Below are 27,765 nucleotides of genomic sequence, written 5' to 3' on the forward strand. Positions count from 1 at the left end.
ACGGGACCCTCACCTTGCAGACGCGGGCCACGCGAGAGACGACCACCTTGCTGTAGAAGTCGTACTCCACGGCGGTCTCGCTGAAGAACAGGTAGACCTTGTCGTCGTCTCCTTCGACGCTGCTCTGACTTTCCGGCATCTGAGCCATCGAGATGAAGTTGGGCTCTGGGAGAGAAGCAGCACGTTCGTTTTGGACTCGGCCTAGACCTTTCATTGCCACACTACAGAAGGTTAACAGTCTCTGTAGTGTGATAGTAAAGGGTTAACCTTCTGTAGTGTGGTAGTGAAAGGCTTAACCCTTTGTCGTGTGTCGTGTTGTATAGTATAGTATTGTATAGTAGTAGTAGTGTACACAAGACCCAGTGCCTCATCCGTAGCAAACATTGTATTGCACTATCGCAGGACCTTAGCGTGTCTTTACCATGTTTTTTGTAAACTTTATGTACCGGTACATTATACCTGTTATGTCTTATTCGTATTACTTGTATTATTGCACAAATGTCTTATTCTTATTACTTGTATTATTGCAAAATCGCTGCGGGCATGACCTCCCGCATTTCACTGTACGCTTGTATGCCGTGACAAATAAAAACTCTTGACTTGACTTGTGGCAGTGAAAGGGTTAACCTTCTGTATTGTCGCAGTGACAGGGTTAACCATTTGGTAGTGTGGTAGTGAAAGGGTTAACCGTCTGTAGTGTCATAGTAAAGGGTTAACCTTCTGTAGTGTGGTGCCACACTACAGAAGGTTAACCCTTTGTCGTGTGGCAGTGAAAGGGTTAAACATCATTACCACTTCATGACACACAAACTATTAGCATTACTAAAGATAAGATAAGATATTCCTTTATTGATCCCCTTGGGAAAATGTGGGCGTCATAGCAGCGTGGGGGAGGGGAGGTACAGGTATTGGGCAGGGTAATAGTAGAAAGACATAAATATAGGCACTACAATTTGATCTGAATAGAAAAATATTAGGAGAAAAGGAAACAGTGTAATCAAAGGTGCAGTATACATTACAATAAATATAGGCAATAAAGAATTTGAATCTGAATATATACCGGTACTATGAGTAAAAGTAAACAGTATACATAAGATGCAGTATACACCAGGTACCCTAAAGCCATGTCTTACTTTAATCAGGGTTCCCACAGACATTGCACAATTTAATTCAAGGACTTTCAAGTACTTTTCCAAGCACTATTTTTCTTTTAAATGTTGTTTTTTTTTAATAGGAAAAAAAAACGGATCCAATATTTATGGCTTAAAACCCATTTCCGACAATTAGTTACACTTTAAATGGAAAATTCTATTTCTTGATTCAGAACAATTTTACCATGGATGAACAAAACTTTCAATGCGAATGGTTGATTTGAATTTCAAGGACTTTTTAAGCACCTTGTTAAAAAATTTGACTGTTTAAGGAATTCCAGGCCTTGACTTTTTTTGTATCAAGCACTTTAAGCACTTCAAGGACCTTGTGCCAAGGGGCGACAGTGGCTCGGGAGGTAGAGCAGTCGTCTGGCAATCCGGAGGTTCCCGGTTCGATTCCCGCTCCTCCCGGGCAGCGCGTCGATGTGTCCTTGAGCAAGACACTAATTGCTCCCGATGAGCAGGTTGGCACCTTGCATGGTCGCCTCCGCCGTCGGTGTGTGAATGTGTGAGTGAATGTGTGAGTGAATGGGTAAAAATGTGAGGAACAAATTGTAAAGCGCTTTGGATAAAAGCTGCTATATAAAAAAGCAGCCATTTGCTATTTGTGCGACCCCTGTTTAACATCAACACGTTATTGTAGTTGCAGCAGTGTCTCTTAGGACGCCGCGTGCCGCGATGTGTCTCACCGTTCAGCCAGGAGCTCTTGAACTCGGTGCGGATGGAGGCGGGAGAGCGCATCACCACCGGCTCTGAACCCAGGAAGTTCAGCGAGGTGGCCGAGTACAGGTCATCGCCTGGCAAGACGGGAAGCGCAGAGGGTCAAATATAGGAGAAAAAAAACCTGTAACCCTTTCACTACCACACTACAGAAGGTTAACCCTTTCACTACCACACTACAGACAGTTTTCCCCCCCACAGCAGTCCGAACACTAAACGCCCTGGCCCGCCCCCTTTGCACAGACGGGCAGGCGTCCGTCACTGACTGACACTGTTACATGTGACGGTCCCGTATGTATGTCTGATGTTTCATGTTGATGTCCCAGTGCTTTTAACAAACTATACCAATACTAAACAATTACCACCAACCATCGTTGTGTGGCATTAAAGTATCGTGTATCTTCTGTAGCGTGGTTGTGAAAGGGTTAACCCTTTGCCGCGTGGCAGTGAAAGGGTTAACCTTCTGTAGTGTGGTAGTGAAAGGTTAACCGTATGTAGTGTGGTAGTGAAAGGGTTAACCTTCTGTAGTGTGGTTGTGAAAGGGTTAACCTTTGTAGTGTGGTAGTGAAAGGGTTAACCCTTTGGTGGTGTGGCAATGAAAGGGTTAACCTTCTGTAGTGTGGTAGTGAAAAGGTTAACCTTCTGTCATGTGGTTGTGAAAGGGTTAACCTTCTGTAGTGTGGTTGTGAAAGGGGTTAACCTTCTGTAGTGTGGTTGTGAAAGGTTAACCTTCTGTAGTGTGGTTGTGAAAGGGGTTAACCTTCTGTAGTGTGGTAGTGAAAGGTTAACCTTCTGTAGTGTGGTTGTGAAAGGTTAACCTTCTGTAGTGTGGTAGTGAAAGGGTTAACCCCTTTGTCGTATGCCAGTGAAAGGGTTAACCTGCTGTATTGTCACAGTGAAAGGGTTAACCCTTTGGTAGTGTGGTAGTGAAAGGGTTAACATTTTGATTAAAAGATTCAGCTTTTTTTGTTGTTAATTGTTGCTTTCCTAATACATGGCAGGCAGGGACTACAGGTGAAAACTAGCTCATTAGCTAATTCTGGCACATTTACATTGATGTGGAAACTGAAGATGTTGATTAATGTGCGCTGTCCCTGGGTAAAACAAATAAATAAATAAATATATATATATATATATTTCTGTGACTCACCGTCCACCAAGTAGGAGTATCTCTGGAAGGGGTCGAAGGGACACTTGCCTTTCCCATCCTCTATTTTGTTCTCCAGAGTCAGCTTCCCATCTGCATAAGACTACAGAGACACATTTTATTACTTGGATGGGTTATTGTATGTTTGCACCCCAGCTAGAGCACCGAGGTCATCCAATAAGTTACTTTTAGATGGCCCAAGGTCTAGGTTAAAAACAAAAGGCGATCGAGCTTTTTGCGGTGGCTGCCCCCTAAGTTGTGGAACAGTCTTCCACTGCAAATGAGGTCTGCCCAGACCCTAGAGGTTTTTAAAGCACAGCTGAAGACTCACTTGTTTTCATTGGCTTTTTGAGGCTTACATCCCCGGTCGTGTCGTGATTGTTTTAATGTTTTGTAGCTTTTGATTTTGTGTATACTGTATTTTGTATTTTTTCTATTTCTCTGTTTTTCTATTGTAAAGCACTTTGGTGCAACTTCGGCTGGTTTTAAATGCGCTATATAAATAAACTTGACCTTGACCTTGGTTTAAAGATAATAACAATAATAATACAAAAATAAATAAAGTATAATTATGATCAGTGGTGGAAAGTACTTTTACTCAAGTACTGTACTTAAGTACAATTTCGCGCGACTTGCACTTTTACACGAGTATTTTCATTTTAGGGAACTTTATACTTTTACTCCACTACATTTGAAAGGAGATATTTTAGGGGAGCGACAGTGTCTCAGGAGGTAGAGCAGTCGTCTGGCAATCCAGAGGTACCCGGTTCGATTCCCACTCCTCCTGGGCAGCGTGTCGATGTGTCCTTGAGCAAGACACTTAACCCCTAATTGCTCCTGATGACCAGGTTGGCACCTTGCATGGTTGCCTCTGCCATCGGTGTGTGAATGGGTAATATGTAAGTAACAAATTGTTACTTCAAGGACCTTGTGCAATCCTGTCTTTCCTTGCCATAAATACCATCCATGAGAAATTCCAGTCTGGTTTTAAAACATCTCACAGCACTGAAACGGCCAAAATGATTTTCTCCAGGCCGCCGACTCAGGTAATCCCTAAATGGCCCTGCTGGCCCCACAGTACCTGACCGAGCTCCTGTGTCTCCACACCCCATCCAGAGCCCTAAGGTCAGCCGACCAACTGTTGTAAATGTGCTATATAAATCAAATTGATTTATGATTATGACAAATAAAAAGAATAAAACCTTGCTGTAACATTTTCACCTGATCAGAGTTGCTTCTAGATTAAGGAAATTAATCAATTGCTGATATTAAACCATTTGACCAGTGAAGATATCAATGAGACATCATTCTGACTGAATCGGCCAAAGACATTTTGACTAAAGACACAACTTCTCAGACCATTTTGCTGAACTCTAGCGCGAAAAAACATCCAATTCAACACCAGAATTGTCGAAATATGCCTGCTTTATCCAATTCTATGACGGAAATAGTATTTTAGGTACTGTATAGTCAGTGGTGGCTGTTTTGAAGAAATGGCAGCCCTTTTGGGTTTCTGCTGACCCAACAGAACCCAACAGAACCGTCGGGCCAAACCTGGTGCTTGTAGCCCGGAGCGAATGATCTCATCCGCTCCGTCTCACCATGTAATCGCACTCCGGATCGAAGGCATTGGTCCCACACACGTACATCCGTCCGTCCTCCATCGTGTGCAAGATCCTGATGTAGTTCTTGCACTCTATCTGTAAAAATGAATAGAATAGAATAGAAATCCTTTAATTAATCCCGAGGGAAATTCGGCACTATACAGATCGCTCACATTGAACAACAATAAACATTTAGGTAGGTAGTCAATAGGACTAAGAATAAGAATAAGAATATAATAATAATATTAAAAATAAGAATAAAATTGAATAAAGAATCAAATACGGTCCGGGATATACATTCTGGTATGTATATACATTCTAACATCTTAAATATACAACTATCCTAAACTGGGACTAAACTGAACACCATTTTATCTTTTGTAGGCCACCCATTGTCTAGTATTTTCGATGCTCTGCGAAGCTCATTTAGTAACAGATTGCTGATGCCTCAAATGCTCTACTGAGCGATTGAGAAGGTCCTTTGTAGCTGCTGCGGTAAAGAAAGATTACGAACACTAGTGTTAAGAGGCTCTCCTTTTGTATTGTTATCCTGTAGTGTATTGTATCATGTAACTGTGTCTTCCATGTTTGTATATGTGTATTCGCTCTGGTGGCAAATCATGTTTCCCCTTGGGGATTAAGAAATAAACCATACCATACCATACCATACCATACCATCCAGCCAAGAATATACAGAGATATACAGTCAAATGCATTTTTAATTGGTGAAGAACTACGATCCACACCATATGAGCGGTCGGTGAATAGTAAAAAAGAGTTGACCCACCTCAGGATCCTTCCCTTTGTGCTTACACTCGTTGGTTTGCTTATCTGACACACTCCAGATCACCTGAAACAGGGGAACATTACTAGTTAGGTAGTTGATTAATCTCAGTCGTTAAAGAACCAGGACGCCTAGCGTAAAGAGTAGGGGGTTCCCCCGGCGTTCCTGGACAAATTCCCTCATCAGGTCTCTGAGATCAAGGCCACCTAATCATCCCTCCCTCTTAATTGACAGATATCAATCCCTGTTTCCTGAGCCGTTCATATTTATCGTGATATATTTTAATAATCGATATCGGAAAAGAAAATATCGGAAAAAAAAAATCGAATATATATATATATATATATATATTCTTTTTTTGTGACCTGCAACAGGGCAGTTTTAAAACCAGAGACAGTGGACAGACTTGTCTTTCTTGCCTGCAACTTAAAGTAATGGCTTTGCTTGTCCAAATGACAATACTGACCAAATTGAGATTTATTTTTCTCTTGTCCATTTATTTTTTTTGCTTTATATATATATAAGCTAAAAGAAGAATACCTTCAAAAGAAGGGACTGCACACTCCTCAGGACTGATTTTTGCTTTTTTATTGCACAGCGCGTTTCGCTTCTGCTTCCTCAGGTGTATAGGAAGCAGAAGCGAGACGCATTTTAGCTTCATATATCTCTCTTGCGCTGACCAGTCGGGGTCCAACTAGATGTGCAGTTTGTGCACAAGTCTTATTTAGTTTAATATATATATAGCTGTGGGCCAGCTAGCCAAGTTTAGCTGTCTTTGGGTTGTGTAAAACACTCACCCGTAACAGGTTGTGGTCATTTGAAATATTCTTTAGCAACAAGTAGGCTGGGTGGTATACCAATTATTAGGGTGGTCCTTCGTGAGGGGTACAATTTCAAAATCATTTATTTTGAGCTCCAACCAATTGGAATTAGTTATTATAGTCAAGAAAACTCTGTTGGTTTATTCAAATTCCAACAACATTTACCCCTCCCACATCAACCTTGAAGTTTAGCCTCAGTTGCAGTAGCTTGCGCTGTTTATGTCATTGTTGGGACTTGCGGTGTGCCGCTTACAGATTTGATTTGATTTTGGAGCCATCTAGTGGCGAAGTTCAGATATAGCCATCGCTGTAATTTAAAATAGAAGAAGAAGGTGGATGTCCAAAGCTATCTACGCACTTAACCTCTTAAGCCCTAGCCATATTTTCAGAAAATTTGCCTAAAAGTACATACCCAAGTAAATGGAAGATTGCTCCACTTCTACAAGGTGCATTTGCATGTTCTTGGTATCTAGGGACATCCATGGACCTCCGGGAAGGTATTCCCAGTGTCAGAAATATTGTTTCTGTTACTATGCTTGAGTAAATTGTAATGAACCAATGGAGAATATAAAGAATTTTTTATTTCTTTTCCATCTTTGACGGTGAATAACACCATCAATATATACATACTGTATTGTAAAAAATAAAGAAAAAAAAATATATATATATTTTTTTATTTTACTTAAAAATATACAGTTTGTGTGTATACGTATATGCTAAAGAATAATTTGAACAATCCAAAGACAGCTAACCTAAACTTCCTTCAGATGGCTAGCTGGCCCACAGTCCCCATTAAGTAAGGGATAATGTATAGCTACGAGGTCATTGTCGCAAAATAATTGACCGACACAGAGTTTAAAATACCGAGGCGCAGCGCCGAGGTGTTTTAAACATCAGTGAAGGTCAATTATTTTGCGACAATGATCGAGTATAGCTATACATTATCCCGCTTATTACATGGCTAACTTACTAACAATATACCTAATTAATTTTACATCGACAAGACGAGATCAAATGCAGACGCAGTTCTGTTCTGGCTCCGCTGTCATCGTCACACACACTCCGCTGTCAGTGCAGCCAGCAGGTGTGTCTGATTGGCTGCACTGATGCAGTGTGTCAGTGGGCTTGATTGCGAACAGCTGCGCACAGCGGTCATTATTGTTCCACAGAGGTCCGTTATCGAGTAATATCGGACCTCTGACGAGCGCTATTGACCAATCACAAGCAAGCATTTCGGCGAATGTGAAAACGCCATGTAATAAGCTGTCTTAATGCCTGTACATCACAGCCCGCTAGACACCTCAGCCAAAATCGTTACCAAATCCAGACATCCGCGACCAAAATAGGTTGAAAGGAAATGTGGCTATAACTTTGAATTGGGTGTCTACACAGTATACAAAGGTTATGCTTGTCTGAACATTTATGAGTTATGCAGTGATGTAGTTTATCAGAAAATAAAACTATAGGCACAGACGCCGTGAAATTAAACAATTAATTATTTGCGGTTCTTGTTTATAAAAGAGACTAAAACATGTGGGAGAAACAATAATATAATATAATTTATTCAATATGTTAACCCTTTCACTACCACACTACAGCAGGTTAACCCTTTCACTACCACACTGCAGGCGGTTCTGTAGTGTGGTAGTGAAAGGGTTAACCTTCTGTAGTGTGGTTGTGAAAGGGTTAACCCTTTGTCGTGCGGCAGTGAAAGGCTTAACCTTATGTATTGTCGCAGTGAAAGGGTTAACTCGTTGGTAGTGTGGCAGTGAAAGGGTTAACCTTATGTATTGTCACAGTGAAAGGGTTAACCCTTTGGTAGTGTGGCAGTGAAAGGGTTAAGTGAAAATAGTATAGGTACTGTAGCACACGGGTGAGTTCACTTCCTCTTCGGACAGAGTTGTTTGACAGTGAGACGCAAGTGGAACGTCGTCCAACTCTCTACGTATAGGAGAATGTAGCTGGCTCCCCACTCCAGGGCAGAACTAACACCATACATTGCACAGTTAATGGGGGGTGCTCTTACTGAAGCCTTCTTGTTAGAGATGTCGTTGAGGTCAAGAGCGTAGACGACCCCCCTGGCTCCCAGCACCAGCAGGCCCATGTCTTCTCTCACCAGCATGGTGGAGTAATTCTTCACCCCCGCATCACTGAACAGACGAGCGTTATCCCCTGAGAAGAGACGACATTTGACACGGTTAGCTGCCAAATCAGCAATCAGTGGGGATCAGAGGTTCGAAGGGTCAAAGTGGGTATCAAACAGGAGGGAAGACTGTCAAGTTTTAAACTGTGGACACCAAACAGAGACGCTTAAAACAGTAATCCAGAACTATTTTATTGCCACTGTAAAAAAAACTGATTTTATATGTCCGCACTTTATGTGCACTATTTTACTCTGTCTATTCTATCTTACTCTTTTTATTATTGTCTATTTAAAACTGAATCAAACCATAAACAAGGTGGCCTGTTGGGATGTCAGATCCTAGAAAAACTGTGATTGTATATATACAGTATGTCTGCACTTTATGTGCTCATTTTATGTCTGTCTTTTTTCTGTTGTGAAGCACTTTGAGCTGCAGTTTCTGTATGAAAGGTGCTATACAAATACAGTTTTTATTATTATTATTATTATTATTATTATTATTATTATTATTATTATTATTATTATTATTATTATTATTATTATTATTATTATTATTATTATTATTATTATTATTATTATCAGACCCCCCATCTCTGATGTGCCGACCAACAAACACTACAACCACTAGAGCAGGGGTGGCCAACCCGCGGCTCGCGAGCCGCATGCGGCTCTTTGCCCGTCAATGTGCGGCTCTTCCATCGATATTTTTTTTTTTTTTTTTTTTTTTTTACTTTTTTTTTTTAACTATTTTTTTTTTTTTTACCTTTTTTCTTTTATGTCACTCATTCCATAAGGACGTAGAATAAACATTTAAATTTTTTTGAAATGGTCCATTTGCATGTTCTTGGTATCTGAATCTAGGGACATTATATCAGTGTCAGAAATAGTGTCTGTTACTAGGCTTGAGTAAATTGTAATGAACCAAAGGAGAATATCAATTCTATTTAAAAAAAATTTTTATCTTTGACTGTGAATAACACCATGCTAAAATTTACCAGACCTGAAAAATCTAAGCAAATGAATAAAGGGAAGATGATTAAACAGAAGGTTTTGTAGATACAGTACTGAATTCTGCCATCTTTTTTATAATGTACATTTCTCCAAAATGTTTCATCATATTGCAACACCGTTTTTTGCAAGACGTTCACAGAAAGGTAGAGAAACTAACTGCGTTCTGTTTCATGGCAATAACGTTCAGGTTTGTGGGAGATAATCCCAAAAAATAAGAGAAATAAAAAAGTAAATCCAGAAGTCAGATGATTGACAGGGGCTGGTGTGAGCTGGGTAGGGTCGTTTTTCTAAATTTTAAAGCCCTGAGTCTCTTCCTTCAAAAGACTATACTCACTTTTGGATGTGCCACTTCCTCCTGTCAATATGCGCCGGTTTCCGACTCAATGCCCTGAGATTTCTATAATCTTATATTTCACTAATAACAGTTAAAATAATTGGTAAACAAACGTAATGCTGAAAATATACACTTTTACTGTATATCTCGGGCTTAAGAGGTTAACCCTGTGAGGCCCAAATTAAAAAGACATTAGCAACTTCAGAGGCCAGAGGGTGGGACATATAAACACATTTACTATCAAATAGCATTGTGAGGCTGAACAACAGGACCAATTGACTATACATGTGCTTAAAGGGGAACTATCTTATAAATGGCCTTTTTCAGTGTTTACCATTGTTTCTTAGCTATGTGGACTTATATTAATAGGATCTATGTCTCTAATTCTCATATTGGCGCATTCTTCCAATTCTCCTCTCACAATATTCACCCTCACTGAACTGAGTCATCTGAAAATGTGCATATCTGTGATGTCAGAAATTTCTCAGCTGCATAATAATGTGGCAGTTGATGTGGCAGTTGGCACCAGGCCACACAGTGGTTGGAGCCCAGCCTCAAAACGGCTTAAGATCTTGAGGTAGAAAAATGCGGTTTTTGAGTACTTGATTAGAAATACAAAACAATGCATTTTATTTTTTTGAAAAAAACCTAGGTGTTCCATAGACTCACAGGAATTGTGTAAAAGTGCCCAAATAGTGAAAGAAATAGTAAAATAGTTCCCCTTTAACATTTTTTAAATAAACATTCTTTTTTTAAATGGCTAAAAGTGATTTTGTAATTTTGCAACCGTGGGTCTCACAGGGTACTTTTAACCCTGTGAGGCCCAAATAAAAAAGACATTAGCAACTTCAGAGGCCAGAGGGTGAGACCTATAAACACATGAAGGGTGCCGTGACTGAAAAAAAAGGTTGAGAAACGCTGGTATATGGTGTGGCTCTTTGTGGTACCACAGTAATTTTTGTGGCTCTTAGTCTCTGACTGGTTGGCCACCCCTGCACTAGAGCAAGAGGGGGTTAAAGGAGCTGTAAGTGGTATTCTTTTGTTAAAAATAGTGTTAAGTAGCTCTACATTTCGACAGCCATCAATGATATATAGTGTTTGGTCAGTAACATGGGTCTCACAGTCCCTGCGCTCTGCAGTAAACAGAAAATAAATCTTCTGGTATCCCGTTCCCACTTTATCCAATCAGGAGAGAGAACCCTATATATATTTGTACTTAAGAGATCTTGCCAAACCAGATTTGCTTACTGCACTGTCAGATTATTTTACTTGTTTCAGCCACATAATAATAATATTTGCTTTTATTTCTTATTTTTGCAGCGTGGAGTTCTCTCTCCTGATTGGATAAAGTGGAAAGGGATACCAGCTGCTAAATGTATTTTCTGTTTACTGCAGAGCGGAGGGACTGGGAGACCCATGTTACTGACCAGACACTTTATATCAGTGATGGCTTTCGAAATGTAGAGCTATTATTTTAACAAGAAAGATACCGCGTACAGTATCTTTAAGGAACTGCGGTTCATTTCACCAGACGGAATACACTCAAGTGGGATTACAAGACTCACTGTGATAGGGCACAAATTTACGAGGGACGCGGTTCAGCGGCGAATCCTCTTCCAGCATTGATGCCAGGGGGAGGAACCAAAGAACACCCAGGGTCAGGAGAGGATGCATGGCTCCCGTGTTTGAACTCAGCGGAATTCAACCTAGATTGTTTTCAGAAGAGTTGATCATACTGTGGTGGTTAAGTCGATGAGTGCCGACAGCAAGCGGGTGAAGAAGTCAGTATCCACTGGAAGGTACTGGAACCTTTCTCTGGCCTCTCTCTGGGCAGGCTGTCCATGGTATATAAGATGGATGACCTGAGGAACAAAGAGAGGAGGAGGGATGAAGGAGACGTGTGGATTGGGTTTTATCACGACAATGAAATTCGCAAAAAGAATCCCTAACGACAGTATCCAAAAAAAAAAAAACAAGAGGTGTAGAAAGAAGGAACGTTGAAAGGTGGAAAAAGCAGAGGAGGAGGAGGAGGAGGAGGAAGCGAGATAACGGTAGAGAGATAGACAAAACATGTGAGGAGGTGAAAGACAAGAGAGGGGGGAGAGGGATGGCCGAGGGGGGCACACAGAGAGAGCTAAAGGCAGCGCGGGCAGTAAGTCTGTCAGCTCCATAGTGATGGTAATGTAGGCGCATGAAAGGCCTTCAGCAGGGTGCAGGGGGATGTGGACTTGAGCGCTCCTGCAGAACCAAGCAGGCGACAACAAAAAGTTCCACACACAGACTGCCAAAAGGCCTGGCGTAAAGGAAGGGAAATATCCAAAAGTCGTTGGCAAAAAATGTTGCAATCGCTGCAAGACAAAACAAGTGGTTTAGGTAAGAAGTTACACATCCAAAGCAGAAAGACACAAAAACAAAACTAATTGATTGATTGATTGATTGAAAACTTTATTAACAGATTGCAGAATGGGTACAGTACAGTACAGCTCAATACATACAATTGTTAAGGGGATGCAGACCAGAGAAAGACTTTCGTCTTGTTTACATCAGGGTCCCCCGGACAAGTTAATTAAAAGAGCCTACATTTCTTAAATGGCTCATCTTTAATTGTATACAATAAAACGGCAGTAATTACTATGTGTTTCATTGAATGGGTAGTTTTTACAACCTAGTAGCCTATGAATGAATGAATGAATGAATGAATGAATGAATGAATGAATGAATGAATGAATGAATGAATGAATGAAAGCTTTTATTTAAAATGGACACCACAGCTATTGGACCAGTCACAGTGGACAGACCAGATGTGAATGAATGAATGAATGAAAACTTTATTTAACAGATTGCAGAATGGGTACAATACAGTACGGCTCAATACATACAATTGTTAAGGGGATGCAGACCTGAGAAAGACGTTTGTCTTGTTTCCATCAGGGTCCCCCATTTTCAATTCATATAGACATATATGACATACATGACATACAGATAGTCAGTACTGCTACATCTATACATTTATGACATACCAGATTTGCAAATACAGTACTGTTTGTGATACAGAAGGAGTCAAGAAAAGGGAGTATATACATTTGACGTAGAAACTGTACATTGGAGGTTGGGTGGGGGGGGTTGGGTACATTGGGATATTGACAACCATACTGGGTAATTTACATTGGAGGTGGTTGGGGGGGGGGGGGGGGGCGGGGGGCATACTGTATAAACAAGTAACACTGTACATTGAGGGGGGGGGGGAGGAGACACTGTACAAACAAACACAATTGTACATTGAACTATTGACAAAACCATACTAGGTAAATGACTATACATTGGAGGGGGTTGGAATGATTGGGTTAGGATATTTACAGGGGCCAGTGTTGAATTGCAGTCTCCCGTAGGTGTCCCTTGAGAGAGGTTTTGAAAGTGGGTAGTGATCCACATTCCTTTACAGCTTTGGGTAGGGCGTTCCACATTGATGTGGCATAATTGCGAAACGTGTTTAGTCCCTTATTTGAGCCGAATCTGGGTTTGACATGATTTGTGGAGCTCCCTCTGGTGTTGTGATCGTGGTATTCACTGACCTTTGGGAAGTATTTTGACATGTACATGGGTACCTTGGTCGTGTAGTGTATCTTGTAGACCAGGCCCATTGCAAGTTGTTGTACTCTGTCGTCTACTCTAAGCCATCCTAGGTTGTCGAAGTGGGCAGGGGTGAGGTGGGTTCTAGGAGTAAGGTCAAGCAGTAGTCTGACCAGTTTGTTTTGAGATGTTTGTAATTTTGTTTTTAGCGCCTTTGAGGTGCTTTGGTACCATGAGGTGCAAGCATAGTCGTAGTACCCCTGAATGAGTGCTCCTGCCAGAGTCTTCAGGGTGTTCTTGTTTACCAGAGAGGAGATCCGGTACAAGAATCGAGTTCGTTGGTTGACTTTTTTTATTACATTGGATGCCATTTTGTCACAGGAGAGATTAGCCTCTAGGATGGACCCCAGGTAGGTAATTTCATCTTTCCTTGTGACAATATTGTCACCCACTGTAACTGAGAAGCCGTCGGTCTTGCTGAGTTTGTTATTTGAACCGAAGAGAATGGACTCTGTTTTGCCCATGTGTAATGATAGTTTGTTATCAGCGAGCCATATGCAGATTCTGCCTAGTTCCGAGCTGAGGGTTTTTTCAACCTGTAACTTGTTCTTGTCAGAGACCAGCAGGGCTGAGTCGTCCGCAAACAGGAACAAGTTGCAGTCACAAGCTGACGACATGTCATTTGCATAAATTAGGAACAGTAGCGGTCCTAGTATGCTTCCTTGTGGAACACCACAGCTCACTGTGAGGGGGGGGGATAGGGTACCGTTTACCTCCACCATCTGTTCCCTCCCCTCAAGGTAGGATTGCATCCAGCTCACTGATAGACTATCAAAACCAATTGCTTTTAGCTTGTCAATCAGAATGGAGTGATTGACCGTGTCAAAGGCCTTTTGTAGGTCCAGCATGACCATGCCGCAGTATTTGCCTGCGTCCACCTCTTGTTTGATGTGGTCATTCAAATAGAGAAGGCATGTGTCAGTGGAGTGGGATGTTCTGAAGCCAGATTGGAATTCGTAGATTAGATTTTTTTCCGCTAGGTACTTTTCGACCTGTTCGTAGACTATTTTTTCCATGACTTTCGAGATGGAGGTGAGAATAGAAACAGGGCGGTAGTTGCCTGGGTCTAATTTGCTGCCCTTTTTGTGCAGAGGGGTCACCCTCGCAATTTTGAAGTCCTTGGGGACGTGTCCCTGTTTTATGGAGAGGTTTATTATGTGTGTGATGATTGGTGTGATGGCGGCTGCTGAGTCTCTGAGGAATTTGGAGGGGATGTTGTCATGGCCAGTGGCCTTGTTAGGTTGGAGGGCGCTCAGTTTATTGAGTACCTCATCTGTTGTTACCGTTTCCAGCTTGAAGTCGTCCTTGCGGACCCCTAGGTTTTTGTAGAAAGCTACTATGTGTTCTACCCCATAAAGCCCTGAGTGGGAGGGTAGTTTGTTTACCAGTGTTGTGGCTATGTTTGTGAAGAAAATGTTTAAGTAATTGGCTACATCCAGCTTGTCTGTGATGAGCGTGTTGTCAGTTTTTATGTTTATGTTTGAGAATCTGGTTTTAAGTTTTTTACTGCATCCTAGTTGATTATTGAGTAATTTCCAAAGTTCACGTGGTTTGTTTTTGTTTTCCTCAGTTTTGTCATTGATGAAATTCTTTTTTGCAGTTTTGATCATGGAGTTTACGTCGTTTCTTAGTCTGTTTCTTTCTAGTTTGAGTTCAGTCACGTGGGCTTGGAGTTCACTGCTCGTGCTTTTAGTAAGCTTTGACTGACTTTTACGAAACTCAGAGCATTTTTTGTCTCTGGTTTTCATAGCGGCCAGTATTTCGGAGTGCATCCACGGCTCAGCGCGATTTTTTACCCTGGTGGTTCTTAGGGGGGCCATGTCGTTTAGTATTGCTGAGAATTTGGTTTTGAAACCAAGCCATGTTTCGTCAACCAGTGTACCATTGAGTTCATCTGACCAGTCCAGACTCTCCAGTTCAAGGTTGAAGGCCTCGCTAGAGTAGGTTTTGAGGTCTCTAGATGTGACTGTTTTGTGGCAGCCAGCCTTTTGTTTTAGTTTTTTTCGGGTACAGAATATCATATAATGATCACTTAACCCACATGCTATAACCCCTTTATTTGAGATCTTGGACTTGTCGGAGGTCAGAATGAGGTCAATGGTAGTCTGAGTTGATTCACATACACGTGTGGGTTGGGTGATTAGCTGGCTGAGGCCATGCAGATCACAAAACCTACTGAAGGCCTTGAAGACGGGTGCATCTTTTCGTTGCATATCCGTGTTCCAGTCTCCAATAAGAATTTTGTCTACATCCTCAACTCCAGCTAAACACCCATCCATTGTGTGTTTGAGTGTTGTTTGAGTGTTTATAGCACGAGTGCTATAGTTTTCAACACCAGTCCATTGAGGCTTTTCTAAAAGATACAATCAAATGAACAGTATAATACAGAATTAAAAGCACAAATCAGAACAAATAGTCACCAGAACAAGAGTCCATGATCAAAACAACAAAACCAGCCCACGTCTACACATGCGAGCACTGCTGCTTTGATTTCAACCATACTTTTGAGTCCTCTGTTGAAGACTGTTGGCATTGGGCTCCAGTTTTAAGCCAGTAGGCAGAGAGTTCCATGCGTTTGCCCCTTTAACGGAGAAGGCAGACTGTCCAAACGAACTCTTGCACATGGGAACAGTACAGTCACCACTGTAACTACTAAGTGTGTGCATGTGTGTGTGTGTGTGTAGGGGTCTCTCACAAGAGGTATATTTTGTAATCTCGATGAGCCGTAGCATGTTAGAGAATGCAGGCCTGATGAGATGTTTCACATCGCTGGCCCCGCGGCCAGAGCTGACGTCACTCACGTCAGTCAACACTTTACCCTGCTTTTCACATTCACACGCTGTCTTCGCCTGCAGGTCTGGGTGCATGACTCAGAGAAGACAAAGATGCCGATCGAGTCAATAGTCTAAATAAACAGTTTTAATTTCACTGGTGTGACTGGGGGGTGTGAGTCTATAGGACACCAGTGAGTCTATAGGACATTGATTGATTGAAAACTTTATTAACAGATTGCAGAATGGGTACAATACAGTACAGCTCAATTAATACACACAATTGTTAAGGGGATGCAGACCAGAGAAAGACTTTCGTCTTGTTTACATCAGGGTCATCCCAAAATGATCAGGCATATTAGTAGATTCAAGATATGTATTTGTCACATGCACAGTTAAACACAGTTTGTCCTTATCATATATATATATCATATATATCCACCTGTCTGTACATACCTGTAAATAATCCTTTTACATATATGTAGATACTGTAATATATCCCTTATGCTGTTGGGCCAGTGACTATGACCATACTATCTTTACACCTGTATCACTGTACATATTGGTATTACAACTCTCTACATACATTAGTACACGAATAGTACTGATTTATATATTTTGTACTCAGTTTAATTACCTGTATACATTGTATATTACTATTGCACTTTATTGTTACATTTGAACTCTGGTTGGATGCCAAACTGTGTAATTTGAATCTAATCTAAACAGACACGTTTACAATGAAAACCGTACTTTGCTAGTCTCCCCTTCGCACATGATCACAAAATATAGACTAGAATAAAAAATATTAGAAAAAACTTGAATGCTAAAAATATAGAATCTTAAAAAAGATAAATATAGTAGAAAAACAAGGCACGAGTGACAGAGTAGCAGTATTGTGTACATTCAGTTCGTAGTGTAACTGGGGAAGTGGCAAAACGGTTACAGTTTGTCTTGAAATAGGCTAGAGATTTGAATCTAATCACATCTGCAGCAGCTCGCCAACATTCCTACTCACTCACCTGTGTGACACGCCCAAAGAACTGCCAACCATACAAAGCTCAACAACAAAGTCTACATTTATTTTATGAGTTCGGTCGGACGGACCTAAACATTGAATGCAAATGAAAAACAAACAAAAAAAAACACACAAACGGAAAATGACTATACCTTGAAGTGAAGTTGTCCAACCTTTGCGCACAACTTCCAATTTCCTCAACCAGGCAACTTCCTTGAGTCCGCACATAATATGAAACGCCCCAGTTTCAATTCTCAGCGCCAAGACGGAGCCAAGTGCTTTTTCCTCCATAGAGAGTCAATGTCTAAACGGCCGTCCCCGCTCCCCCCCCCTCTGTCTCTCTCTCATATCCCAGGGGCCACGCTGAAAGGGACTGTTGTCGGTCGGTATTGTTGAGGAGAATTTAAGCGCTCACATCCCGCCGTGAGAGAGATCTGAATGCGCTGCTGCTCTGCTGCTCTGCAGCGGCGGCTGATTGCGGCTCCAGATTCTTCCCCTCCAGGCTACCGGCCGCGGTGAGAGAACAGCCCTCTGCTGCGGTGGGACGTCCCGGCCGCGGTGAGAGAATAGCCCTCTGCGGCGGTGGGCGTGGGACGTCCCGGCCGCGGCAGAGGCGCGCTGATCTCAGGTCTGATTATTAGGTTAAGGCGAGACAGTATCCCCAAAATCGCCTTTTTCTTCTTCTTTTTTTTTCTCGACGATATTGAGATTTTGTTATATTTTGCTTCCTAAACATGTCTTCTATGAAACTAGTGACAATAAAACGTCAATAACACACATGTATTTGTTTATTTGACTTTGTTAACAGAATTCGGCTATAGGGTGACAATAATGTGGTCAAGAGGCATGGTTTCTATCTTGAGCCCTAACTGGCATGGTTTATTTATTCACATGGAGAGCAGCAGTTCTACAGGTCTTCTCTCACTGAGGCTGCGGTTACACCTTTCGTTTCATTTTCGTTTCATTGTCATACGCGTTTCGCCGCGACGTCCTGCGCCTCGAGTCACACTTTCGTTTTTTTTTTGTTTTTGTCACCTGAGCACACTGATGTAGTACACTGCCAAAGCAGTAGGTGGCAGTAGGTGGCGAACATGAAGGCAATTTCAACCAATCAGAACTTGAATGTGCCAATACACTTCCTGGTAGCTCCAGCAAAGAAAATGTCAACAAGCAGACACATAGATATATAAGCAGACGCCTATGGGCGCCACCATCTTGCCTATTTACTCAATGCAGCAATTATTTTTCAGCAAAGCCTAATAAAAGTGCAATAAACAAAACGGATACATTCACTGTGTGTTCTGCCTGTCATTTGTTGATGAAACAAAACTAACATCAACACAAGTGACCACCAAGAGCGGATAGTTTAGTCTAAAAAAAGATCGGTAGCATTGTTAGCTGCATGCTAACGTCAATGGAGTATGCCATTATAACAGTATAGGCGTTTTCGCAACAACGGCTCATGCAGACTACACGCTGTTGTCGGCGCGTTTTTTAGCGGTTCTCCAAAACGCAAACACAATTTAGCGTTTCAGCCGTATCCACAAAAAAACGCCAAAAAACGCATTTCTGTGTAATAGGGACATGAAACGTATTCAAAAACGTATAAAAAAACGCCACAAAAACACCAGTCTAACCATGGCCTGAGAGACATGGGGGGAGAGAAAGAAGTGGGAGGAGACAAAGCTATTTATACTCGTCACCTGGTAGTACTCCTGAGTGTCTCCGCCTAGGGCGCCCTCTAGTGGAAACAGTTATATATGCAGATAGACAGTTACTAGTAAATAAACCATGTGAACTTTGGAAATTACTCAACAATCAACTAGGCTGCAGTAAAAAACTTAAAACCAGGTTCTCAAACATAAACATAAAGACGGACAACACGCTCATCACAGACAAGCTGGATGTAGCCAATTACTTAAACACTTTCTTCACAAACATAGCCACAACACTGGTAAACAAACTACCCTCCCACTCAGGGCAGTATGGGGTAGAACACATAGTAGCATACTACAAGAACCTAGGCGTCCACAAAGACGACTTCAAACTGGAAATGGTAACTACAGATGAGGTACTCAAAAAACTGAGCGCCCTCCAACCGAACAAGGCCAACTGGCCATGACAACATCCCGTCCAAATTCCTCAGAGACTCAGCAGCCGCCATCACCCCAGTCATCACACACATAATAAATCTCTCCATAAAACAGGGACACGTCCCCAAGGACTTCAAAATTGCGAGAGTAACACCCTTGCACAAAAGGGCAGCAAATTAGACCCAGGCAACTACCGCCCTGTTTCTATCCTTACATCAATCTCGAAAGTCATGGAAAAAATAGTATACGAACAGATCGAAAAGTACCTTGCGGAAAAAAATCTAATCTACGAATTCCAATCTGGCTTCAGAACATCCCACTCCACTGACACATGCCTTCTCTATTTGAACGACCACATCAAACAAGAGGTGGACGCGGGCAAATACTGCGGCATGGTCATGCTGGACCTACAAAAGGCCTTCGACACTGTCAATCACACCATTCTGATTGACAAGCTAAAAGCAATTGGTTTTGATAGTCTATCAGTGAGCTGGATACAATCCTACCTGGAGGGGAGAGAACAGATGGTAGAGGTAAACGGTACCCTATCCCCCCCCCTCACAGTGAGTTGTGGTGTTCCACAAGGAAGCATACTAGGACCGCTACTATTCCTAATTTATGCAAATGACATGTCGTCAGCTTGTGACTGCAACTTGTTCCTGTTTGCGGACGACTCAGCCCTGCTGGTCTCTGACTAGAACAAGTTACAGGTTGAAAAAGCCCTCAGCTCGGAACTATAGGCAAAATCTGGCATATGGCTCGCCGACAACAAACTATCATTACACATGGGCAAAACAGAGTCCATTCTCTTCGGTTCAAATAACAAACTCAGCAAGACCAACGGCTTCTCGGTTACAGTGGGTGACAATATTCTCACAAGGAAAGATGAAATTACATACCTGGGTTCCATCCTAGAGGCTAATCTTTCCTGTGACAAAATGGCATCCAATGTAATAAAAAAAAGTCAACCAACAAACTCGATTCTTGTACCGGATCTCCTCTCTGGTAAACAAGAATACCCTGAAGACTCTGGCAGGAGCACTCATTCAAGGGTACTACGACTATGCTTGCACCTCATGGTACCAAAGCACCTCAAAGGCGCTAAAAATAAGATTACAAACATCACAAAACAAACTGGTCAGACTTCTACTTGACCTGACTCCTAGAACCCACCTCACCCCTGCCCACTTTGACAACCTAGGATGGCTTAGAGTAGACGACAGAGTACAGCAACTTGCAATGGGCCTGGTCTACAAGATACACTACGCAACCAAGGTACCCATGTACATGTCAAAATACTTCCCAAAGGTCAGTGAATACCACGATCACAACACCAGAGGGAGCTCCACAAATCATGTTAAACCCAGATTCGGCTCAAACAAGGGACTAAACACGTTTTTCAATTATGCCACATCAATGTGGAATGCCCTACCCAAAGCTGTAAAGGAATGTGAATCACTACCCACTTTCAAAAGCACTCTCAAAGAACACCTACGGGAGACTGCAATTCAAAACTGGCCCCTACAAATGTCCTAACCCAGTTGTACAGTAAATGACCAAGTATGGCTTTGTCAGTATTTCAATGTACAGTGTACAGTGTCCCCCCCCCCTACCCACCCCCCCCCACCTCCAATGTACAGCAACACCCACCCACCCAACCCCACCCCACCCACCCAACCTCCCCCAATGTACAGTTTCTACGTCAAATGTATATACACTCTTTTTCTGGACACTTTTTGTATCACAAACAGTACTGTATTTGCAAATCTGATATGTCATACGGCCCTCATTGCGGTCACAGAGGCACTTCACTTAGCAAAAGCGAAAGGCCTCTCCTCTGTCCTGATTCTCCTAGATCTATCTGCAGCCTTCGACACAGTCAACCATCAGATCCTCCTCGCGGCCCTCGCAGGAATGGGAGTGGCTGGATCTGCGCTGACATGGCTGACATCATACCTCAACGACCGCTCCTACCAAGTGTCATGGAGAGGGACTCTGTCGGCCATGGGTGTCCCCCAGGGCTCGGTCCTAGGACCCCTTCTCTTCTCCCTCTACACTAAATCACTGGGTAACATTATCACGTCTCATGGCTTCTCATATCATTGTTATGCCGATGATACTCAACTCTTCCTCTCCTTCCCTCCCTCAGATATCCACGTCTCTGAGCGGATCTCGGCCTGTCTGTCCGACATCTCCGCCTGGATGACGACCAACCACCTCAAACTGAACCTAAGCAAAACAGAATTGCTCCACCTGCCGGCCAAATCCTCCCCCCTGACCGACCTCTCCATCACAGTCCAGAATGCAGCTGTGACCGCGTCCCCGACCGCCAAGAACCTTGGTGTTGTCCTCGACGACCAGTTGAACTTCTCTGCTCACATCGCAGCGACAACCAGAACCTGCAGATTCCTCCTGAGCAACGTCAGAAGGATACGCCCCTTCCTGACAAAAGAAGCCACCCAACTCCTCGTCCAATCAACAGTCATCTCCCGCCTCGACTACTGCAACGCACTGCTAGCTGGCCTCCCGGCCACTGCCACCAAGCCTCTTCAACTCATTCAAAACGCAGCGGCCCGCCTGATCTCAAACCTACGGAAGTCGGCCCATGTCACCCCACTTCTTAGGGACCTGCACTGGCTCCCCATTGCTGCACGTATCCGCTTCAAGGCCCTCGACCTAGCATACCGTGCGGCAAAGGGAACCGCTCCCGCCTACCTCCGGTCAATGGTCTCTAACTACACACCCTCAAGACCCCTACGCTCTGCATCTTCTGGCCGCCTCAGACCTACTCCTATCCAAGCTCCCGGAGGGTCATCAAAGAGCCTATTCTCAGTCCTTGCCCCACAATGGTGGAATGAACTACCCATCCCAGTTAGGACAGCCGAATCCCGTCCAATCTTTCGCCGTCGACTAAAGACTCATTTCTTCAACCGTGATAACACAGCCAATATTAACGAATACACCGAAACGGTGATTGACTATGTCTGTACTCAGGTAGAAGAAACAATCCCCTCCACCAAAATTAAAATCTACCCAAATCAAAAGCCCTGGGTAGACAAATCCGTCCGTGAGGCTCTGAAAGTGCGCACATCAGCATACAACACCGGGCTGGTGACAGGCAACATGGAAGAACACAAGATGGCAAGATACAACGTCAGGAGAGCAGTAATAGAGGCAAAACGGCGTTACAGGGATAAAGTTGAACTTCAGTTTGAACAGGCTGACTCTAGAGGCATGTGGCAGGGCCTCAGAACAATGACAGACTACAAAGGCACCCCCCTCAAACTGAACAGTGACATCTCCTTAGCAAATGATCTCAATTCCTTCTATGCGAGGTTTGAGGCTGTGAATAACAACACCAGCCTACAAACCACGGCAATGGGGGGGGGGGGGGGGTCTGCTGATGGAGACTCAGTGTTCAGGGTAACAGAGCATGAGGTGAGACGGATCTTTAAAAAAGTGAATATCAGGAAGGCAGCAGGACCGGACGGCATCCCCGGCCGCGTCCTAAAAGTCTGTGCCGACCAACTGGCCCCGGTATTCACTGACATCTTCAACCTGTCCTTGGAACAGGCTGTCATCCCCACCTGTCTGAAGAAGTCCACCATCATCCCTGTACCCAAAAAATCTACGCCCGCTTGCCTCAACGACTACCGCCCTGTAGCCCTCACCTCCATAGCCATGAAGTGCTTTGAGAAGCTAGTGAAGGGCTACATCTGTTCCTCCCTCCCCATCAACCTGGACCCTCTGCAATTTGCATATCCCCCCAACAGGTCCACGGAGGACGCCATAGCCCATGTGCTGCACACAGCAGCATCACACCTGGACAAGAGGCAGGGGAACTATGTGAGAATGCTGTTCATCGACTACAGCTCAGCATTCAATACCATAGTCCCCTCCAAACTCATAGCCAAGCTCAGGGACCTGGGCTTGAACTATGACCTGTGCCAGTGGGTCTTGGACTTCCTGACGGGCAGACCCCAGGTGGTAAGAGCCGGCAACTGCACCTCCTCATCCATCACGCTCAACATAGGGGCCCCCCAGGGCTGTGTTCTGAGCCCCCTCCTCTACTCCCTGTACACACATGACTGCGTAGCACAGCGGAACAACAACACCATCATCAAATTTGCTGATGACACAGTAGTGGTGGGCCTGATCTCTGCCAACGACGAAAGGGCCTACCTGGAAGAGGTAGAGAACCTGTCACAGTGGTGTCAGGAGAACTGCCTCTCCCTGAACGTCAGCAAAACAAAAGAGATGATTGTGGACTTCAGGAGGTCGGGGGTCAAGGACTACAGCCCCCTCAGCATCGACGGGGCACCGGTTGAGAGAGTGAACAGTTTCAAGTACCTCGGAGCCCACATATCCGAGGACTTGACATGGACCACACACATTGACAGTGTTGTGAAGAAGGCACGACAATGCCTCTACTTCCTCAGGTGCCTAAGGAAGTTCCAAGTCAGTCAGAAGATCCTTAGGAACTTCTACTCATGTACAATAGAGAGCATCCTGACCGGCAACATCACCTCCTGGTTTGGGAATAGCACTGCACAAGACCGTAGCAGACTACAAAGAGTGACACGTTCAGCCGAACGCACAATTGGAGGGGGGCTTCCCACCCTCCAGAACATTTACAACAAGCGGTGCAAGGGGAAGGCTAAGAGAATTATTAAGGACTCGAGCCACCCGAACAACTGCCTCTTTGAACTGCTGCGGTCAGGCAAGCGATACCGGAGTCTTAAGGCGAGCACAGAAAGACTCAGAAGAAGCTTCTATCCCCAGGCCATCAGGCTGCTAAACGAACAATAATCGCTAAACGAACAATAATCACTATGCAACAACCATCAAATGCACACAGCACACACACCCACACGCACACACTCACTCAAACAAACAACACACTGCAGCACCCACTCTCCACACTTTAGATCACACAAACACACTTACACTTTATATTTATTGATAAAGGATTTGCACTACAACTCGTACACCTACTGTGAATTGTACCTAAATTGCACCTCGTCCCATTTCTCCATTTCTGCCTTGCACTATATAGTATTGTATATTAGTACACTGCACAGTATTGTATATTGTATGGTAACTACGTCTATTCTGCATCGAACATTGTACATATGTCTAAACTGAACACTGTGACCTCATTTTTTTACTTCTAATTTACTATGTTATTTTATTTCATACTTATCTTGTCTTGCACAGTCTCTGGAGCGCAACAGTAAGAAGCATTTTGTACAAAAGTATTCTGTACTTCTGTATGACAACTATTAAAGAAACTTGAAACTTGAACCATTATCTGAAATGATTAAAAAAAAAAAAAAATCTAACCCTGACTAACCTTACTGTCATGCACTTGTCCTAATAAACTAACCTACACTGTAACACGCAACACTTTGATGAACATTGTTACTCAGCTGATAGAGTTGTACCCTTCCTGCTGTCTTGTCATACAGAACTTGTAAGTCGCTTTGGATAAAAGCGTCAGCTAAATGACTAAATGTAAATAAATGTAAATGTATAGATGTAGCAGTACTGTCTATCTGTATGTCATGTATATCATATATGTTATGATGAATTGAAAATGGGGGACCCTGATGTAAACAAGACAAAAGTCTTTCTCTGGTCTGCATCCCCTTAACAATTGTATGTATTGAGCTGTACTGTACTGTACCCATTCTGCAATCTGTTAATAAACTTTTCAATCAATCAATCAATCAATCAATCAATCAATCAATCAATCAATCAATCAGTATAAACAGTTATATATGCAGTTAGACAGTTACTAACAATCCTACACAGCACCTCTGCATTCAACACTCCCACTTAGGGTTTAGCATACTGGCTGACTTATTGGAAAAACATTTTACAAAGGAAATAATATAATCCCAAAAACATCAACAGGGTATGACAGTCAATATCTTCACATTAAACATGACCCTTGCAAATCCCTTCAATTTTAATTTGAAACAGGTTTCCCCATAGTGTCTGCTACTCTGTCGTCCATTGGACAGTGAACCGGTGTCATTCTTTCTTCTCTGATGACATACCTGATGAGATGATATTTTCTATAATGGCATGTTTACATCTATGTTGACACATTGGGTTCCTAGCAATCACAATGGTCCTCTGGTTGCCCTCATAAACAACAGTCTCCATATTTAAGGAAACGGGTGCTTTTGGGTGTTTTTCAATGTATGTGATGTATAGATTGGGGGGAGATGAGAGCATCTAAAGGGTCGAAATGTGCAGGCTGACGGTGGTGGAAGCAGGAGAGGTGGTTCAGAGCGAGCAGGGTGATTGTGAGCACCACACTGAGCAGGGCCGAAAGTTGACATTCCGATCTGGAACACATCAACAAGCTGATAGCAGCACAGAGCGAGGGAGAGGGGTTCATCCTTAATGCAACAGTAATGAAACGTTTTGAAATGGGTGAAAGGTTATTAGCAGTTGTCATGACAGCGTGTCGCATGACAACCAGAGAAGGGGGGCGGGCTATCATTGCTATGACGAAGATCCTATAAAGCGGACAGTGGTTCCGGGTGTAAGCCAGACCAAGAGCGGCTAAGGGCAGACTACAATCTGACTAGAGACTCTCTCCTCTCATCACGGAGAGGGGGGGGGGGAGGAAGGATGCCACATCATTATTAGCTTCGGCTACCACGAGGATGGTCTTGGCTAACGACCAGGCCTGACCACCATTGGACTGAATAGCAGGACGATAGCAAGGACGATACAATTTGATAACATCTGATTATGAGGTTCTGTTTATTGAAAAACAACGCTCTTCCAAGAAAGGTATTACGCTGTGTCAAAGTGTCGAATTCTTACGAAGGTGGAGGATTATTATGGTTTGCGGATCGCACTAACGGGGAAAGATAAGGATTGTATCAGCCAGTGTATGAGACGTCAGGACCATTAAAAGTACACAACGCAGATGGGGAGATGATTACACAAGCGAAACAGATGAAGACGTGATACTGGCCGATTGATCAGAATCTAACAATATATACACAATGTCCATTATTTTAAACGGTGTTGACAGAACGCCCATCATCTTCAAAAACACCATATTCGGTATAGAGGATATATTTCAATTACCTACTACAATTTTGAGCAATATATCCATAATCTTATCTCCATCACTTCGAGCAGTTGTTCTAGATAAACACATTTTTGTATTGTCATAGCTAGAAACATATACTCAGCTTCACCGGCTGATAGTATCACTGTGGGCTTTAAGCCTTAAACCTTTACTGTCTTTTCTGAAACACCTCTGGGATAACAAAAACATATTTTTGACGTAGTTCAATGCTTCTCTGTGGGGTCAGCGAAAATACTGTGACACTCTTCACTTCAAAACATCTCAGGAGCTTTTCCACATATCTCCTCTGGGATACCTCCACACAATTCTCAGTATTTTAAACATGGTAACTCATCCACCTCTGTACTTAAACATGGGACCCATTTCTGTATTTAAACTTGGAATTAAACATAGGATTAATTTCAGTATTCAAACGTGGTCTCTAGTCAAACATTCAAACCTTGATTCTACTCCTCCCGTATTTAAACCTGGAGTATTCCCCTTCAGCATTTAAGCAATTTTCTACGAACCATACTTTGTATTTGCATGGCCTTCAATACCCTCCTGGATTGAATACACCCATTTTCCTCCCACTGTCTGTCTGCCCTCTGGTAACTTGGTTGAATACACCCATTTTCCTCCCACTGTCTGTCTACCCTCCTCGGGGGACAATGTGGCCTCTTTAAAGGTCGGGTTTACCCCACTGACTACCCTGTAGTAGTACTCAACAGGGGTAGGTGTACTGTCCTCCTCATCACTCCCTTTCCTGGCATAGTCTGTCAGATATTTGGGGGGTTTGTGTTCCCTTGAGGGATACCTCCCACTGCTTGGGGCACTTGACGTCACCCTTGGGTGCTCCTCGTCATTGCCCTCTGGGGGTTGCTTACTGTCTGCCTGCACGACTGTACTAAGTACACTGGGTTGATGTGTCTCCGTTTCTACACACCTTACTCTGGAGTCCAGCTCTGGCTCCTCTGTCTGTGTCTCGCTCTCACATGTTGCCTTCGTGACAAACTTGACTAGCATGTGTTTTCAGCACTCTCCCGTTACCGGGATCATAAACTAAGAAAGCGGGGCTTCCTTTGTCGTGTCCTACGAAAAATCCTTTTTCACCTCTGGACTTGGGCTTTCCCCTGTCCTGCAGGTATGCATAACACACTGATCCAAATCGGTGCATTCTGGCTAGATTACACTTCTTTCCTGTCAGCGCTGTATACGGGGTGGTGCCCGAGTGCTTATTAAAACACCTGTTTCTGATGTAAGCGGCTTCTTGCACCGCATAATGCCATAGGCTCTTAGGTAAGTTACTATCTGCTAGCTTACACCTAGCCATTTCGAAATGGGTGTGCCATTCCCTCTCTGCCACCCCGTTCTGGTGTGGGGGATATGGACGTGACGTCTCGTGTCTTATCTTATACCTTCTCAACAGTGATTGGAACTCT

At 43.2% G+C, this 27,765-nt stretch overlaps 2 protein-coding genes across 2 annotated transcripts in view; both read right to left on the reverse strand.

The window, feature by feature from the left end:
- sema4e (semaphorin 4e) overlaps positions 1-17,623 on the reverse strand; it is a 30,048-nt gene extending 12,425 nt beyond the window's left edge. The window contains exons 1-8 of the mRNA XM_084313177.1: positions 17,287-17,623; positions 11,281-11,577; positions 8,254-8,399; positions 5,410-5,472; positions 4,620-4,718; positions 3,022-3,121; positions 1,841-1,948; positions 14-165 (exon numbers count right to left, since the gene is read on the reverse strand). Of these exons, the coding sequence (XP_084169303.1) occupies positions 14-165; positions 1,841-1,948; positions 3,022-3,121; positions 4,620-4,718; positions 5,410-5,472; positions 8,254-8,399; positions 11,281-11,389 (777 nt within the window). The 5' untranslated portion in view covers positions 11,390-11,577; positions 17,287-17,623. The remainder of the gene's footprint in view (positions 1-13; positions 166-1,840; positions 1,949-3,021; positions 3,122-4,619; positions 4,719-5,409; positions 5,473-8,253; positions 8,400-11,280; positions 11,578-17,286) is intronic.
- LOC311226401 (uncharacterized protein) overlaps positions 1-27,765 on the reverse strand; it is a gene marked incomplete at its 5' end in the record, with an annotated part of 864,333 nt that overhangs the window by 411,219 nt on the left and 425,349 nt on the right. The window lies entirely within an intron of this gene.

Source organism: Notolepis coatsorum, assembly GCF_963971535.1.
Source record: "Notolepis coatsorum genome assembly, chromosome: 4".
In the NCBI taxonomy this organism is placed as follows: domain Eukaryota; kingdom Metazoa; phylum Chordata; class Actinopteri; order Aulopiformes; family Paralepididae; genus Notolepis; species Notolepis coatsorum.